General features: G+C 40.1%; 1 protein-coding gene across 4 annotated transcripts in view; it reads right to left on the bottom strand.

Moving 5' to 3' along the window:
- Positions 1 to 19,372, bottom strand: part of LOC124788117 (pericentriolar material 1 protein-like) — a 392,802-nt gene that overhangs the window by 83,455 nt on the left and 289,975 nt on the right. For all 4 annotated transcript variants that reach the window (XM_047255242.1, XM_047255241.1, XM_047255243.1 and 1 more), the window contains one exon: positions 13,790 to 14,043. In XM_047255242.1, the coding sequence (XP_047111198.1) occupies positions 13,790 to 14,043 (254 nt within the window). The remainder of the gene's footprint in view (positions 1 to 13,789; positions 14,044 to 19,372) is intronic.

Raw genomic sequence — 19,372 nt, 5'->3', positions numbered from 1 at the left:
TGACTGAACGTGTTAACTTGCAAGTAGTCATTGGTCAGTGACTGTTTAGCAGATTGAAAATATCGGGTCACACTAAATATCTTCTGGCTGCTTTCGGGTGTGAACTTGTAACAGAGACAGTCAGTAATAGTGTATAACTGATGTTGGGACATCCCGCCCCACCTCATACGCCAAATGAAAAACCACTTTTCTTGAAACAGGAGGATGGGGTGCAGAGGATGCACGTGGAAGTTATGTGCACCAATCTAGCTGTAAACTTCTCATAACTGCTCAATAGAAGACCATTACAATATATAACATATTTATCTCTCATTAGTTTGATAAGTTGACTCCAACATCCAACTATTACTTTCAAAAACTGTCCCACAGTTGATACAAACTGTGTATCTGGTCTTGCTTCAAGTCAGTCTTTGTTTTAATACTACACTAGGGAGAAGATCACTTCCCTAGCATTAATCAGAAAATGCAAGTTAACAGTAACTTCTAGCTGCATTTAACACACTAAAGAATGAAATGTTGTTGAAAAGATTATACAAAAATGGGAAGTGTCATGCTTCCAACTAAAAAATTACTCAGCATAGCTCAATCAACACAAGGAATAAGAAAATGGAGTCACAGAGTAGTCGTTGAAAATCTCAGTTCGATGAAAAGGAGTCTGTACGTTTTTTTAGGAATGACACATCCAACTGAAGCCACTCACTGATGGTCAGATCCCACGTAGATACCAGACTGTATGATAGGCTGTCACAGCATTTGTTAAACCAAAAATGTATGCATGCAGTGTGAACGTGGATGTCGCTATTTTGTAAGGTGTGAGTTTCCACTGCCTCATGAAGATGTAGAAAAATGGGCAACACCTAGTCAATGAGAATACTGAAGTAAACATCTCAGTCATGCTCACCACAACCAGAATGATTGGGCCCAAGTCACGATATGAAAAACAACCTCAAAAATCACAAAAGCACCTCCAGCCTGAACTGCACCCTCCACACACTGTGGGTTAAATTCCTCACTGGCCTGTTAGTGCACTTGTTGTCCTGCATCATGTGAAAAAGAGGCAAAATAGTGACTCGTCACGCCACAGTATGTACCTCCACTCACATACAGTCAAGTTTCTGTTTGTCCCACTGAAGATGCGCAGTTTTACATGTCACTGTAAGTAACAGTCTTTTCAAGGTACCCAACTTCAAAAGATCATTGCATGTAGTTCCCATTGCAATGTTTGCTCGTTAACTGGCTGAGATGAATCTATATTCACTGATGGCAGCAATTGCTTTCAGATTTGAAACCGACTGTTACTGACAAGTTGTGACAGTCATCTCTTGTCTGTATTGGCTAGGGTCTTTTTACAACCACTGTTCTTAGATCATGTTACATCTATATCTACATACACATTCCACAAGACACCATATGATGGGTGGCAGAGGGTACCCTGTACCACTATTAGTCATTTCCTTTCCTGTTTCACTCACAAATAGAGTGATGGGAAAAACAGCTGCCTGTATGCCTCCGTACAAGTTTTAATCTCTCTAACCTTATCTTCATGGTCCTCATGTGAAATGTATGTTGTTGGCATAGAATCATTCTGCAGTCAGCTTCAAATGCCAGTTCTCTTCAAATGCCAGTTCTCTAAATTTTCTCAATAGTGTTTCTCCAAAAGAACTTCACCTTCCCTTCAGGTATTTCAACTTGAGTTCCTGAATCATCTCCGTAACACTCGAATGTAGTTTGAGTCTACAGCTAACAAATCTAGCAGCCCAACTCTGAATTGCTTAAATGTCTTCTTTTAATCTGACTTAGTGCAAATCCCAAACACAAGAACATAACTCAATAACAGGTGACACTAGTGTCCTATATGTGGTCTCCTTCAGAGATTAACTACATTTTCCTAATCATACAATGTAGGCTTTGATCGTACAATGTAGGCATTTTCCTAAAATTCTCCTAATAAACCGAAGTTGACCATTTGCCTTCCCCACTATAATCCTTACAGGCTCAATGCATTTCATATTACTTTGAAACATTATGCCTGGATATTTAATTGACATCAGTGTGTCAAGTAGCACACTACTAATGCTGTATTTGAATATCATGGGTTTGTTTTTCCTACTCATCTGCATTACCTTACATTTTTCTACATTCAAAGTTAGATGCCATTCACGATACTAACTAAAAATTTTGTCTAAGTCATCTTGTAATCTCCTACACTCTACAGTCACTTAATGACGACACCTTCCTATACACCACAACAGTCATAGGTCTCTGCTTACCCTGCCCACCAGATCATTTATGTATATGTATGACAGCATTCCTATCACACTTCCCTGGAGCACTTCTGATGATAAGCTTGCCTCTGATAAACACTCGCCATCAATGATAACATCTGAGTTCTGTTACTTAAGAAATATTTGAGCCACTCACATACCTGGGAACCTATTCTGTATGCTTGTACCTCGGTTAACAGTTGGCAGTGTGGCACTTTTGAGTAGTACACACTCCTTGTAGACACTTTGGGTAGTCCATGATGACACATCAACAAATCAGGCAACTACATTCACAGTGGGGTGTCACGGGTACACCCAAACACAATAGCTCCTTTTTGTCATTCTGTCACATCTCCATGTCAATCCATCCTACTGTGCCATTTCCATACAACGGACTAGCACCTACACACCATTTGCACAAGTGATGCAGGGTCACGTGACTACTTGGTATCAATTACATGCAATTTATAGCACTCCAATGCAACCACTATGTTCTCAAGGATTGCTGACATAACTACTTAGATCTGAGGATGATCCAGAGTGATCAAAACATATCATGTAATTAAAAATGAGCAACTGAGACTGAAGTTCAAATGATAATTGTTTTAAATATATCAAGGCATGGTTTTCACTAAGTTATAACAAACAATGTGTCAAATTTTCTGATGCAAGCAAGAAATTTTTAATGTTTATAGCTGCTGAATTGTGACACTGATTTTGTTCCTTAAATGCAACTATACTCTTTTGTCTGTGGTACTCAAAAGATCCTCTGAAGAGGATTTCAAAAACATATCGTGTGGAACTCGATGAAATAGTAAGAAGATAATAGAGATGCAGCCACTGTCCTGTCATCAGGAGAAGAGTTCTCACAAACAACTGCTCTATGTACAAATGTAAGCAAAGACATAACTCATGTATGGATTATGTATTTATTACTATGCCTGTCATATCAAGCATCTCAAGTGGTGACCATGTACACTGATAAATGTTATAATCTGATTCTGGAAAAACGAGAGGTTGAATTTCACCTGGACTTATACAAGTGCAGGCTCATGTTATATGGCATCTTATCCCTTTAGGACTCACTGCCATATAAAATGAGAATGCCTTTAGGACTCACTGACCCCCCCCCCCCCCCCCCCTGCCCCTTCCATGAACCAGGGACTTTGCCCGTTGGTGAGGAGGCTCGTGTGCCTCAGCGATACAGATAGCCCTGCCTTAGGTGCAACCATTACGGAGAGGTAACTGTTGAGAGGCCAGACAAACCTGTGGTTCCTGAAGAGGAGCAGCAACCTTTTCAGTAGTTGCAGGGGCAACAGTCTGGATGATTGACTGATCTGGCCTTGTGACATTAACCAGATCCCTTAATTGGGTAGGTATGTTAGAAAATTTAAAAAAGGAAATGGATAGGTTAAAGTTAGATATAGTAGGAATTAATGAAGTTCGGTGGCAGGAGGAACCAGATTTCTGGTCAGGTGAATATATGGTTATAAATACAAAATCAATTAGGGGTAATGCAGGAGTAGGTTTAATAATGAATAAAAAAAATAGGAGAGCGGGAAAGGTGCTACGAACAGCATAGTGAACACATTATTACAGGAAAGGTAGACACAAAGCCCATATCTACCACAGTAGTACAAGTTTATATGCCAACTACCTTCGCAGATGACGAAGAGATTGAAGAAATGTATGAGGAGATAAAAGAAATTATTCAGATAGTCAAGGGAGATGAAAATTTAATAGTCATAGGGGACCGGAATTCGATAGTAGGAGAAGGAAGAGAAAGAAACGTAGTACTTGAATACGGAATGGGGGTAAGGAAAGAAAGAGGAAGCCGCCTGGTAGAATTTTGCACAGAGCATAACATAATCATGAAAGAAGGTTGTATATGTGGAAGAGACCTGGAGACACTGGAAGGTTTCAGATAGATTATATAATAGTAAGACAGAGATTTAGGAACCAGGTTTTAAATTGTAAGACATTTCCGGGGGGCAGATGTGGACTCTGACTACAATCTATTGGTTATGAACTGTAGATTAAAACTGAAGAAACTGCAAAAAATTGGGAATTTAAGGAGATGTGACCTGGATAAACTGACAAAACCAGAGGTTGTACAGAGTTTCAGGGACAGCATAAGGGAACAACTGACAGGAATGGGGGAAAGAAATACAGTAGAAGAAGAATAGGTAGCTTTGAGGGATGAAGTGGTGAAGGGGGCAGAGGATCAATTAGGTAAAACGACGAGGGCTAGTAGAAATCCTTGGGTAACAGAAGAAATGTTGAATTTAATTGATGAAAGGAGAAAATATAAAAATGCAGTAAACAAAGCAGGCAAAAAGGAATACAAACGTCTCAAAAATGAGATCGACAGGAAGTGCAAAATGGCTAAGCAGGCATGAAGAGGACAAATGTAAGGATGTAGAGACATTTATCACTAGGGGTAAGATAGATAATGCCTATAGGAAAATTAAAGAGACCTTTGGAGAAAAGAGAACCAGTTGTACGAATATCAAGAGCTCAGATGCAAAACCTGTTCTAAGCAAAGAAGGGAAAGCAGGAAGGTGGAAGGAGTATACAGAGGGTCTATACAAGGGTGATGTACTTGAAGGCAATATTATGGAAATGGAAGAGGACAAGGATGAACTGGGAGGTATGATACTGCGTGAAGAATTTGGCAGAGCACTGAAAGACCTACGTTGAAACAAGGCCCCAGGATTAGACAACATTCCATTAGAACTACTGATAGCCTTGGGAGAGCCAGCCCTGACAAAACTCTACAGATGTGCAAGGTAGGTGAAATACCATCAGACTTCAAGAAGAATATAATAATTCCAATCTCAAAGAAATCAGATTTCAACAGGTGTGAAAATTACTGAACTTTCAGTTTAATAAGTCACGGCTGCAAAATACTAACAAGAATTCTTTACAGACAAATGGAAAAACTGGTAGAAGCTGACCTCAGGGAAGATCAGTTTGGAGTCTGCAGAAATGTTGGAACACGTGAGGCAATACTGATCCTACAAATTATCTTAGAAGATAGATTAAGGAAAGGCAAACCTATGTTTCTAGCTTTTGTAGACTTAGATAAAGCTTTTGGCATTGTTGACTGGAACATTCTCTTTCAAATGCTAAAGGTGGCAGGGGTAAAATACAGGGAGCGAAAGGCTATTTGCAATTTGTACAGAACCCAGATGGCAGTTATAAGGGTCGAGGGGCATGAAAGGGAAGCAGTGGTTGGGAAGGGAGTGAGGCAGGGTTGTAGCCTATCACTAATGTTATTCAATCTGTATATTGAGCAAGCAGTAAAGGAAACAAAAGAAAAATTTACAGTAGGAATTAAAATCCATGGAGAAGAAATAAAAACTTTGAGGTTTGCCAATGACACTGCAAGAGACAGCAAAGGACCTGGACGAGCAGTTGAATGGAATGGACAGTGTTTTGAAAGGAGGATATAAGATGAACATCAACAAAAGCAAAACAAGGATAATGGAATGTAGTCGAATTAGGTCAGGTGACGCTGAGGGAATTAGATTAGGAAATGAGACACTTAAAGTAGTAAATAAGTTTTGCTATTTGGGAAGCAAAGTAACTAATGATGGTTGAAGTGGGGAATATAAAATGTAGACTGGCAATGGCAACGAAAGCATTTCTGAAGAGGAGAAATTTGTTAACATCGAGTGTATATTAAGTGTCTTTTCTGAAAGTATTTGTATGGAGTGTAGTCCTGTATCGAAGTGAAACATGGGCAATTAATAGTTTAGAGAAGAAGAGAATAGAAGCTTTCACAATGTGTTGCTATAGAAGAATGCTAAAGATTAGATGGGTAGATCATGTAACTAATGAGGAGGTACTCAAAAGAATTGGGGAGAAGAGGAATTTGTGGCACAACTTGAGTAGAAGAAGGGATCAGTTAATAGGACGTGTTCTGAGGCATCAAGGGTTCACCAATTTAGTATTGGAGGACAGGGTGGAGGGCAAAAGTCATAGAGGGAGACCAAGAGATGAATACACTAAGCAGAGTTAGAAGGATGTAGGTTGCAGTAGTTACTTGAAGATGGAGAAGCTTGCACAGCATGGAGTGCTGCATCAAACCTGTCTCAGGACTGAAGATCCCCACACCACCACCACCACCACCACCACCAACAACAACAACAACAGGACTCCTTGTGTTTCATGAACAATGAGTCCAACAGTCTCCAAATGTTCTCTTAAGAAGGTCTGTAATTATCTGTACGGAATGGGCAGGTCATCTGTATGCTCTTATGGATATTTAGAAGCCTAGAATTCCATCAATAAAAAAGGGACGAATGATGTGATTTATGAAAATCAAACAATGGAAAGTCCAGGATGGAATGTAACAATACAACAGAAGGAAAGTTGCTACTCACCATATAGCGGAGATGCTGAGCCGTGATAGGCACAATAAAGAGATTCACACAATCATAGTTTTTGGCCATTAAGGCCTTTGTCAGCAGTAGACACACATGCACACACACACACACTCACACAAGCACAACTTGCACACACATCTGCAGTCTCAGAGAGCTGAAATTACATGATTTATGGTTTATGAAAAGGTGCATAACATGTTGACAGACCAAGGCAACTGTTTATTCACTTAATTCAGCCAGTGTGGAGTTTCAGCTGACCAGTAGTGTGAATTGCAATGACTGATTTTCTCAGGGTTTGTAAAGGGTGCTTCACCTGTAAACCAAATCTTGCATAGAAACACTGCATCTTTTTGCAGTTTTCAAAAATATTGTTTAAAGAACTGTAAACTATTTTGATTCACACTGCAAAGCTTTTAATGGAGCAAAATGTGAAAAGCGTGAAATGCATTGAAATGTAGTATTCACAGAACACTCTTTTGGCTGATCCCACTCACACATACAAGCTGCCTTGTAGTAACACAGTGGCTGTGCGTCACTCTGCTGAAATGTTTAATGTGTTTCTCTTACCAGTTGCTGTTTTTTCCAACAGTGACAGCTTGCTACAAACAGGATATATTTCAGCATACAATTGCACCAATGTGTACATCTCCGCCCCCCCCCCCCCCCCTTGTCCACCACTCTCCCTCTCCCTCTCATTCTGATTTCCTTTCATATGTCCATACTTTCACTGGAAAAATCCTCTTTAGCCATTTAATACCATTAAATAATTTTAAATTAATATTGTAAAACAAAATAAAATAAATAACGGTATTACTAGAAAGACATATTGCTATAAAAATGCGTGCACACAATGCCTCGAGTTCATGTGCTGGCGTAGATGCATGGGAACAGAAAGTACATGTGTCAGATTTACCTGAATGGAAGTGTAAAGGCAACAGTGATGAAATCTAAATGGAATTTTTATATTTTATGAAGTTGCCAAGACCGTTAATAGTTATAGTTCATTACTGATAACATGATGTAATATCTTTAATTTTTTTTTTTTTTTGTTTATTCTTTGGTAGCAAAGATGTGATGATTCTGGGATAGCTGCTAAGTAAAAGTCAATAAAGAAGTCTTAAGCAGGCCAAGTGGCGTGTGTTCTCTGTAATTTAAAATTAGACTAAATATCATCAAGCAACATCTTTTGGAACTGTCACAAATATTACGTTACAGCAGTTATATTTGGTGACCCTGACGTGATAATAAGAAGATGATATGACTACAAACGGGAGCGTTTCTGAAGATCGCCTGGAAGCAAACAAGGTTAGCATCAAAATTCTGCCTTTTTGGAGTGAAAAACCCGAAATTTGGTTCTATTAAGTAGAGGCACAGTTCAGCATTTGCAAAATTGTCACAGAAGAAACTGAATTTAACCACCTAGTGTCACAATTAGAACCAAAATACATCGAGAATATTTGGGACATTATTTGCGGCACAGATGAGAATAAATATTCATTGGCTAAGGAACGTCTACTGAATATTTTCAAAGAAAGTGAAGATATGTGTATTAAGAGATTAGTTACTGGAATTGATTTGGGAGACCAAAAACCTAGTCAGTTATTACGCAAAATGCAAGCCTTGGCAGGTGTAGATTTGTTAGAAAAAGTCCTAAAGGCACTTTGGCTAGAAAAACTTCCGGATTCTACACTCCTGGAAATGGAAAAAAGAACACATTGACACCGGTGTGTCAGACCCACCATACTTGCTCCGGACACTGCGAGAGGGCTGTACAAGCAATGATCACACGCACGGCACAGTGGACACACCAGGAACCACGGTGTTGGCCGTCGAATGGCGCTAGCTGCGCAGCATTTGTGCATTGCCGCCTTCAGTGTCAGCCAGTTTGCCGTGGCATACGGAGCTCCATCGCAGTCTTTAACACTGGTAGCATGCCGCGACAGCGTGGACGTGAACCGTATGTGCAGTTGACGGACTTTGAGCGAGGGCATATAGTGGGCATGCGGGAGGCCGGGTGGACGTACCGCTGAATTGCTCAACACGTGGGGCGTGAGGTCTCCACAGTACATCGATGTTGTTGCCAGTGGTCGGCGGAAGGTGCACGTGCCCGTCGACCTGGGACCGGACCGCAGCGACGGACGGATGCACGCCAAGACCGTAGAATCCTACGCAGTGCCGTAGGGGACCGCACCGCCACTTCCCAGCAAATTAGGGACACTGTTGCTCCTGGGGTATCGGCGAGGACTATTCGCAACCGTCTCCATGAAGGTGGGCTACGGTCCCGCACACCGTTAGGCCGTCTTCCGCTCACGCCCCAACATCGTGCAGCCCGCCTCCAGTGGTGTCGCGACAGGCGTGAATGGAGGGACGAATGGAGACGTGTCGTCTTCAGCGCTGAGAGTCGCTTCTGCCTTGGTGCCAATGATGGTCGTATGCGTGTTTGGCGCCGTGCAGGTGAGCGCCACAATCAGGACTGCATATGACTGAGGCACACAGAGCCAACACCCGGCATCATGGTGTGGGGAGCGATCTCCTACACTGGCCGTACACCACTGGTGATCGTCGAGGGGACACTGAATAGTGCACGGTACATCCAAGCCGTCATCGAACCCATCGTTCTACCATTCCTAGACCGGCAAGGGAACTTGCTGTTCCAACAGGACAATGCACGTCTGCATGTATCCCGTGCCACCCAACGTGCTCTAGAAGGTGTAAGTCAACTACCCTGGCCAGCAAGATCTCCGGATCTGTCCCCCATTGAGCATGTTTGGGACTGGATGAAGCGTCGTCTCACGCGGTCTGCACGTCCAGCAAGAACGCTGGTCCATCTGAGGTGCCAGGTGGAAATGGCATGGCAAGCCGTTCCACAGGACTACATCCAGCATCTCTACGATCGTCTCCATGGGAGAATAGCAGCCTGCATTGCTGCGAAAGGTGGATATACACTGTACTAGTGCCGACATTGTGCATGCTCTGTTGCCTGTGTCTATGTGCCTGTGGTTCTGTCAGTGTGATCATGTGATGTATCTGACCCCAGGAATGTGTCAATAAAGTTTCCCCTTCCTGGGACAATGAATTCACGGTGTTCTTATTTCAATTTCCAGGAGTGTATAATGAACATTTTAACTGTCAGTGACGAGGGACTCGAAAAGGTGGTTATAATGGCTGGTAGAATAACAGAAATAAATCCCCGTAACGAATTGTTCATCACAAAAAGTGGTGCTTGTAGCCAACAGGATGTTACGATAACAATGAGTGACTTGATGACAAGAATTTCGGGGCTAGAGCAACAAATGGCCGCGCTGTCAACTGGTTATCGAGGCAGGTCTCATAACAGAAGCTGTGGGCATCAATGTAAAAGAAGTCGTAGTAAGTCTCGAAATAAATACAACCCCAAGGGAAAGTACCGTTATTACCACTTTCACTTTGGGCAGAACTGCAAGCCTGAAAAATGCACACTTCCATGTAGCTGGACTGAAAAGGGAAACGCAACCCAGCAGCTGAATTAGCGGCAAGTTCTGCTGCTCAAGTCCATTGCTGCAAAACCCGCTTATTTGTGACCGACAAAAAAACAGGATTGCAATTTTTTGTCGACAGTGGGGCAGATGTTTCTGTAATTCCCGCTCACGCAAATGTTAATGTTGAGTCGCCATATAAATTGTATGCTGCAAATGGTACCAAAATTCCTACACATGGAATTGAACTTCGTACTATTGATCTGGGACTGTGACGTCAATTTCAATGGCCATGTATAGCTGCGAAGATCAATAAAGCTATATCGGGTGCTGATTTTTTTAATAAATTTCAATTATTAGTAGATGTCCATAATAAAAGATTAATAGATTATGTAACCAAGCTCAATGCTGAGGGTAAAGTTATGTCAATCTCAGAGGAAATCGTCCTGAGCACCATGAGCCAAAACACAAAATTTACAGATCTACTGTTACAGCATCCAGACACAGCTAAACCTAATTTGGTACCTAGCAAAATTAAACATGATGTCAAACACTATATTACCACTGAAGGCCCGCCTGTGTCTTCTACGGCAAGACAATTAGACCCAAAGCGCATGGCGATGGCAAAACAAGAATTTAGATTCATGTTGACAATGGCATCATTAGACCATCTAAATCTGCATGGGCAAGTCCTCTCCATGTTGTACCCAAGAAGGATGGCTCAATACGTCCGTGTGGAGATTATAGACGGTTAAATGAAAGAACAATTCCAGACCGTTATCCTATACCTAGAATAGAAGATTTCCACTGTATTCTTCAAGGCAAAAACATATTTTCTAAAATTGATCTCTTTAAGGCCTATAATCAAATACCTATTGCTGAAGAAGATAAGCACAAAACACAGCTGTAATCACACCATTTGGACTGTATGAATTTAATGTCTTGAGCTTTGGCCTGCGGAATGCACCGTCAACATTCCAGCGATTCATTAATGAAGTTATGTTTGGGCTAGATTTTGTGTTTCCTTACCTCGATGACATTTTAATTGCCTCATCCAGTATTGAAGAACACCGAACACACCTGAAACTAGTCCTGGAGCGATTGTCTAATTATGGACTTCGAATCAACATATCAAAATCAACCTTTGGAGTGAATGAAACTGAATTCCTGGGGTACTGGATAACATCAGAGGGATCCCGTCCACTACCTGAGATGTGACAAGGTTAGAAAACCATTAGAACCTACATATGATGGTCCCTTTCCTGTCATTTCAAGACATGAAAAATATTTCACTATTAAAAGGAAGTGCAAACACATAAATGTGTCAGTGGACAGACTTAAACCAGCTTATCTCCTGCAAGAAAAATGGGAATCAGAGAAGGAACTTCCAACTTTTCCAAGGACACTGAACCACAACATCCCACAGAGGGAACCATCTCTGAATATCAGAGTATCGAAGTAGGACGGATTATAAGGTTCCCACCTCGATTCTTAGAGCAGCTGTCTCTGTGGAGAATTAATCAAATATCATACCAGACATTGTAAAAGGTTTTTTGTAATTATTTTGTATCATATCTTTTGTCATTCCAATATGTTTTTTATTGTTTTATATTAATGTTGTGCTGATTTTTTTTTAAGAAAATTCATTCATCACCATGTATTAATTCATAACCATGTTACTGGTGGGGGAGTAGTGTTAAGGCAACAGTGATGAAATCTAGATGGAATATTTATATTTTATGAAGTTGCCAAAACCTAACATGATGTAATATTTTTAAAATTTTATTTATTTTTTGTGTATTCTTTGGTAGCAAAGATGTGATGATTCTGGGATAGCTGCTAAGTAAAAGTCAATAAAGAAGTCTTAAGAAGGCCAAGTGGCATGTGTTCTCAGTGATTTAAAATTAGACTAAATATCGTCAAGCAACATCTTTTGGAATTGCCGCAAATATTACGTTACAGCAGTTATAGAAGCAATACACAGATATGCACTGCAGTGTCAACCTATTGTGTCAGTATCACTGAAATAAAATGTCAATACAGATTTTTCATATTCTGCTTGAGAAACTGATAATGGTTATTTCTAGGCAAAATAACATTATGAGTAATGCAATTTCTACTGAGATAAGGAACAGCCACCCACAATGCTTCATTATCTGTAAAGTGATTACTTGTATATCAAGTTTGAAAACGAAACATTTCTATGATTTCTCTCAAAACTGCAAAACACACAATGGACATATTTTAGTGTCTATTATGTTTCATAGCATTTAATTACTTTTATCCTATAATGAAACTGTTCCACAGAAGTATTTTACGAGGTGCAACAATAACATAACTTATTAAATTACAAGTTATTTGGAATCACTGTGAAATAGTGCAGATTGTTACTTTTTGCAAAAAAAAAAAAAAAAAAAACTCCACACAAAGTAACAATAAACTTCATTGCCACTGGTTCGCATTCCTGTGCCAAAAATTTTATTTCCAAATTACATTCATGCAAGCTTTTTATGACTGAAAATGTATAAATTTTTTGGCTATTCGTTTGTTTGTTCACATATTTTTATCAAGATAATCTTCTGAATTTGATATCCAAAATAAAATTGTCGTGTTTTGTGAACTCCTGCAGACTTTTTTTATTGCCAATAAATGTTGTGATGAGAAACGCACAATGAAACATTATCAGAGTCATGTGCACTTCACAAACAAGCTGACTACACTTACTCACAGTCAGTCAAATAGGTCATCAGATTCTCGCCAAGAAGGGGAAGCCAAGCACTTTCAGATATGTCATACACTCTGAAATGAAAGGTGCAAAACACATACCTTCATGGTGGTGCTCAAAGCACCAAGTGTATGCTCAAAACCTGAACAAAAAAAACCATCCTGTGGCTGGACCTTAAGACTGACATAGTGTTGAATAATTGTTAAAGTCTCTTCTAAATTATATTTTAGATACTGCACTTACTTATTCCTTTATGAACTAGATCAGTATCAACAAGCAAAACTGAGAAAACTTGTCTCTCATGACTTCACATGCAGCTACCATGTTATTAGCATTTGTGACAACAAATAAATAATGGTGGAATTAATTCTATTACTGCATAACTATTTAGTACAGCAATAATGTGCTAAACTATTTTGCCACTTTACTGAGCTCTGAAAAACAATTTCAAATACAATGGCTACTGAGTTAATTGTATACATGTAATCATATATCTGAAAAATTTGATGAGATAGATAACAATTGGTTGTAAAGACAGAAAGTTGTCAGTGAGATGACAACAGAATAATATTATTATTATGGCTCAGGAGTCTCATGTACTTTTACATGGCTCAAGTGAGGGTTAAAGCTGAATTCATATATTCAATTTTACATCACTATACAAGAAATTTACACTTTGTAGGCCAACAACTAACTCTTAAATCAGTTTAAGTATTTTAATGCTGGTGTGTCATTATGTTAATGACTACCACAGCATGCTAAACAAAAAATGCTCTATTTTTCACTTCTATCACAGATACGCTAACAATGTTCTGTTCTTCATTAGAATAATCAACACGTGGGAGATGGTACATGCTTTCTGTACAAGCATGTAAGTAATTTGTTAACTAAATGAATAATTTGATGTAATAAAACAGGGACCGTAATGATTGTCTTGGTCAAGGTTTTACTCACCGACAACCTTGAAATTTGAGTAAAGCGTCCTCCAGCAAAGCATCAAGCTGCCCATGAGAACCTCCAGCAGGAGTGGTGGCTACAACATTAGATGCAACAGAAAGTGTAGGTGGCAGATGCACTGCCAACTCTCGCACAGCTTCTAGCAATGCTGGAGTGCATATATCATCCAGATGGGCTTTTAGAAAAGGGATAATATCAACTAGAACTGCTTGCACTTCCCAGTCCAGCTTTTGTCCATAGCCAACCTGCAACTGAAAATAAAGATTAATGTTAGACTGGTTATATTCCTTGTTTTGAAAGAAGTAACATTAACAATAAAAAAAAAGGTTTTTAAGGAAAAACACTGAATGTATAAAATACATCAGACAGTCAATGATCAATTCAGGCTAGTTACTGATGTGCAAAGGCTTAACACCTACAGTGTCACCAAACAACATCACATCAGTGCATTGGAGATGTCTAATATACAGGGGATAATTTTGTGGAAGGAATAGCCACGTTCCAACTGTCCACTAGCAGGAATCCAAGCACCACTAGAGGTTGTGGGTTGCACAGACCTCTTCTCTTCCGCAAGACACTTGATTAATAATAGGCTCAGCTGTATTCTAGCACTCAGTGGCATTCAAGGGCAGCACTCAGGCCAGACCAGATCAGTTCACTCCAAATGATTTTCCTGAGGCAGGTGCCAATTCTGCAAGGACTCCATCAATCACAGTTCTCATTTGAGAGCCACCTCCATGATGTTGCTACTTTTCACGTCTGACTTCATGATCCGTGGAGTTGCCAGCTGGGGATTGAAGAGTGCCCGAGGCCTCATCGCTGAAAAAGACAGGCACTCTGTCATTGCGGCAGACTTGTGTACTTATAAATTTATTCCTGTTTAACTTTCAAACACCTACACACAGGGCTTAGACAATTTTGTTTCCCCATGGGACTTAAGCTTTGTTTATTCAGTTTGTACTTTAACACTGAGCTTCCTGCAGGACGTTGACTTTTAGAAAGTGTGTGTTTAATGACAATTTAACCAGCATACAGCCACCAGAAGTGTTATTCCTCTATTTCAAGAAGTGATTTATTTTATCATTTCAATCCACATCAGAGAAGATGTGCAATTAATATTTGATAAACAAACTTGTTCAATTATTGCTACCTGGAGATTTTTTGCACCACCACTAGTGGACCTCAGATATTTTTGCCAGAAGCATAGCTGACTCTGAGTGGAACAACATCATCAAGCTGACTTTTTTATGCTTTCATTCATCTGTGTTCTTCAAGATATTTTTGGATAACTTTTCACTTAGGCAAAATAGTCTTTGCTGTGCAAATTAATTCAAATTATATGCAGAGTTCACAACATCCACCTTCTTGGAATTCCTTTTAAACATTCAGGAATGTCAAATACAGCCACACAGTACACTTATTTGCTGGTGAAATTTGCTTTTAAGAATCCATTTGAGTCTCAGTGCCACAAAAATAAAAATATTAAACAATTTTCTAATTGAACTAACTCTAGCATGGAAAGGACTTAAATAGACAACTGTGAACACTTTGACAATTGAACCACATAAGTAAAATATCTAACACATAACAGAAATGCTACAAAATGCTGACTGGAGTTGTTTTTCTAAACTGTCCTTCAGCAGCACAGGTAATTTGTGAATAGAAATAAGTAATCAATAAAAAATGAACAGGTTAACACACAAAAATATTTGTTGAAATTAAAAAAATGTATACTACTTTTGTTTTATTGGCACACTGTACATCATAATACATAAATTAAATATGACTTACGGGATACACAACTAATTAAAGCAAACCAAAGAGTTCATCAGATACTTGTTAAAAATGCAAATATCACAAGTAGTGTTTGCAGGTGTTAATAACAAACAGAACTGAGCAAAAAATTAAAAGTTCACCTCAGTAACTATAAATGGCAAACTCATGTCAATAACAGCAATAATGAAAATTCCTGGATGGAATAATAAGTAAAATAAGGGAAAGGTATCACTCACCTATAGCAGAAAGATGTTGGCACATGAACACACATAACAGAAAACAGTGTTCACTAACTTTCAAGCGCTCTGGCTCTTCTTCTAGTACAAAGTGCACACGCACACACACACACACACACACACACACACACACACACACACACACACACACACACCATGATGCCTATCCAAATTTCAGAAAAAAATCCCTGAGAATTTCAGGTATGATGTGCAACATGGTGTCATAATAAGGCCCTGGATAACTGATAAATTAATGTTGGGGCCATAAGCTGCTGAATGACCATGCTTTTCAAAACATCGATAATTTATATAGAACAATATTCATATAGTTAACATACTTCGAAATATCAAGCATTTTATAATAAAACAATGGAAAATCCAGGATGGAATGTAACAATATTAGAGAATGAAAGTTGCTACTCACCATATAGCAGAGATGCTGAGTCGCGATAGGCTCAACAAAAAAATTCACGCAATTATAGCTTTCAGCCATTAAGGCCTTCGTCAGCAATAGAAACACACACACACACACACACATGCTCACGCTCACGCAAGCGCAACTTTCACACATGTCTTCAGTCTCAGACAACTAAAACCACACTGCGAGCAGCAGCAGCAGTGCATGATGGGAGTGGCGACTGGGTGGGGCTAAGGAGGAGGCTGGGGCAGGGAGGGGGAGGTATAGTACGGTGGGGATGGCAGACAGTGAAGTGCTGCAGTTTAGACGGAGGGCAGAAGAGAAGGTGGGGAGTGGGGGGTACGTAGCGGAAAGGAGAGAAATAAAAACAAATTAAAAGATGGGGTGTGGCGGTGAAATGACGGCTGTGTAGTGCTGGAATGGGAACAGGGAGGGGGCTGGATGGGTGAGGACAGTGACTAATGAAAGTTGAGGCCAGGAGCGTTACAGGATTGTACGATGTATTGCAGGGAAAATTCCTACCTGCGCAATTCAGAAAAGCTGGTGTTGGTGGGAAGGATCCATATGACACAGGCTGTGAAGCAGTCACTGAGACGAGGGTTATCATGTTTGACAGTGTGTTCAGAAACAGGGTGGTCCACTTGTTTTTTTGGCCACAGTTTGTCGGTGGCCATTCATGTGGGCAGACAGCTTATTGGTTGTCATGCCTACATAGATTGCAGCACAGTGGTTGCAGATTAGCTTGTAAATCACATGACTGGTTTCACAGGTAGCACTGCCTTTGATGGGATAGGTGATGTTAGTGACCGGACTGGAGTAGGTGATGGTAGGAGGATGTATGGGACAGGTATATTACAGGGGTATAAGCCATGAGGTGGTGGATTCGGAGCAGGGGTTGTGTGAGGATGGACTAGTATATTATGTAGGTTCAGTGGACAGCCGAATACCACCATAGGAGGGGTGAGAAGGATAGTGGGTAGGACATTTCTCATTTCAGGGCACGACGAGAGGTAATCGAAACCCTGGCAGAGATTGTAATTCAGTTGCTCCAGTCCCAGATGTTACTGAGTTACAAGGACAACGTTCCTCTGTTGCTGGTCTGTACAACTTTGGTGGGGACTAGCCAGATTCCAGTCCCATGTACCACATACTGTTTCTGTGTTGTTGCTTGTCTCATGAAATCTCCCCATAATGGCCTTACCATTAAATTACGCATCTCCGGCTGCCAACCCTCCTTCCGCAAGACCTCCACCTGTTCAGACTCTGCCAATCCTTAGCCCATATCAACATAGTCCTGCAAAACTATATGAACCAAGTTCAATCCTCCTTGCAGTATCTTCTCCCTATCCACAAAATTCTCCTGCTATGTAATCCCAAATTCCTGAAACCCATAACACACAATGAAACTCTTGCCCTGCAAGAACTTGAGCAACATGCACAACCACCTCAGAAAGCTCTCCATCTTGCTCACTTCCTATTCCCGCAATTTTGTCATATGATGACATGGCTGGACACCGTGGCTGTTATTTGAAGACAAATGTTGATAGTGTTGAGACAGCAACCAGCCACAAATTTATTTTAAGTTCCTTTATTCAAAGGGTAATGTTACCGGTTTCGAATCATTATGATTCATCGTCAGACGGCTTTCTTTAGAACATGTGCTGAATTTTTTACTGATTAGATATCCTAAAAAATAACAGATACATTTGCTACTTGATCTGCAGATAGGTGTAGGAATACTATTTGCTTTGGAGGGTGAAAATTAATTTTTGGAAATTTTTCAGGATTGGGGTGTTAGCCAGCTCAGTTTGTTCATTAAGGATATAGTCTGGAGTGCTGTTTTGTGTGTGTGTGTGTGTATTTCTATTTCTTCCAATATATTCATAGTGGCTCCCTTTTCTGCCAGGTGTAAAATTTTTAAGTTGTTCTCAATGTTTCTCACTGAATGGTTTTCTCCAGCAATATGGGGGCTGCAAATGCAGATTTATTCAAGTTGCCAAGCCTTAAAGCATCAATGTGTTCTTTCTATCTAACTTCGTAACTTCTGCTTGTCTGGAACTTCCTGGCAGATTAAAACTGTGTGCCGGACCGAGACGTGAACTCGGGACCTTTGCCTTTCGCGGGCAAGTGCTCTACCATCTGAGCTACCCAAGCACGACTCACGACCCATCGTCACAGTTTTACTTCTGCCAGTACCTCGTCTCTACATTCCCAACTTTACAGAAGCTCTCCTCCGAACCTTGCAGAACTAGCACTCCTGAAAGAACGGATACTGTGGAGACATGGCTTAGCCACAACCTGGGGGATGTTTCCAGAACGAGATTTTCACTCTGCAGCGGAGTGTGCACTGATATGAAGATTCCTGGCAGATTAAAACTGTGTGCTGGATCAAGACTCAAACTCGAGACATTTGCCTTTTGCGGGCAAGTGCTTGTCCGTCCAATGTAGAATTTTGGTCATGTATCACATTTGAGCTTATTCCTGATTTACTGTAGGGGCTCTTGGAGGTGTTTGCATCATGGATTACTTATAGTTCTAATTTATTACTTGTGGAAAAGCTGATTGTAATATTTTTGTTTTTAAATAAGTTTACTATTTGGCACGATAGTGAGCCTATGTAAGGGCGAGCAGCATATTTAGGTTTGGCTTCTGTGGCACACTGATTTGGCTTGGAGTGCATGTTGTGTGGATTGCTGTTTAGTGGAACTGTGGTTTTTTGTGGAGTTTTTCTGTTATTGTTGGTTTATATCCATTATTATGAGCAACTGTTTTAATTATACTGATTTCATTTTGTTGGTCTGTGTTTACTCACTGGGACTGTTTTAATTCCATGTACCATGGCTCTGAAACATGCCATTTTTTGTTGGCGAGGGTGGCACGATGTGTTGTCAATACTGACATCTGTGGTGGTAGGTTTTCTGTAAATACTAAATTGATGTCATTACAAATCTTCAGGTCAAGGAAGTTAATGCTTTTATTCGTTTCATATTCAATTGTGAATTTAATATTTTTGTGCATTTTGCTTAGCTCTGCTTCTAATATATCAATTTCATTGTTTGTATCATCAAAAAGCAAGATTGTATCATCAACATATCTTCTATAGTAGATAATTTTGTTTGAGATGTGCTGGTTGTTTGAGAAAATTTTTGC

This window comes from Schistocerca piceifrons, chromosome 3 (genome assembly GCF_021461385.2).
Source record: "Schistocerca piceifrons isolate TAMUIC-IGC-003096 chromosome 3, iqSchPice1.1, whole genome shotgun sequence".
In the NCBI taxonomy this organism is placed as follows: Eukaryota; Metazoa; Arthropoda; class Insecta; order Orthoptera; family Acrididae; genus Schistocerca; species Schistocerca piceifrons.
This window is presented reverse-complemented; position numbering and strand designations above follow the sequence as displayed.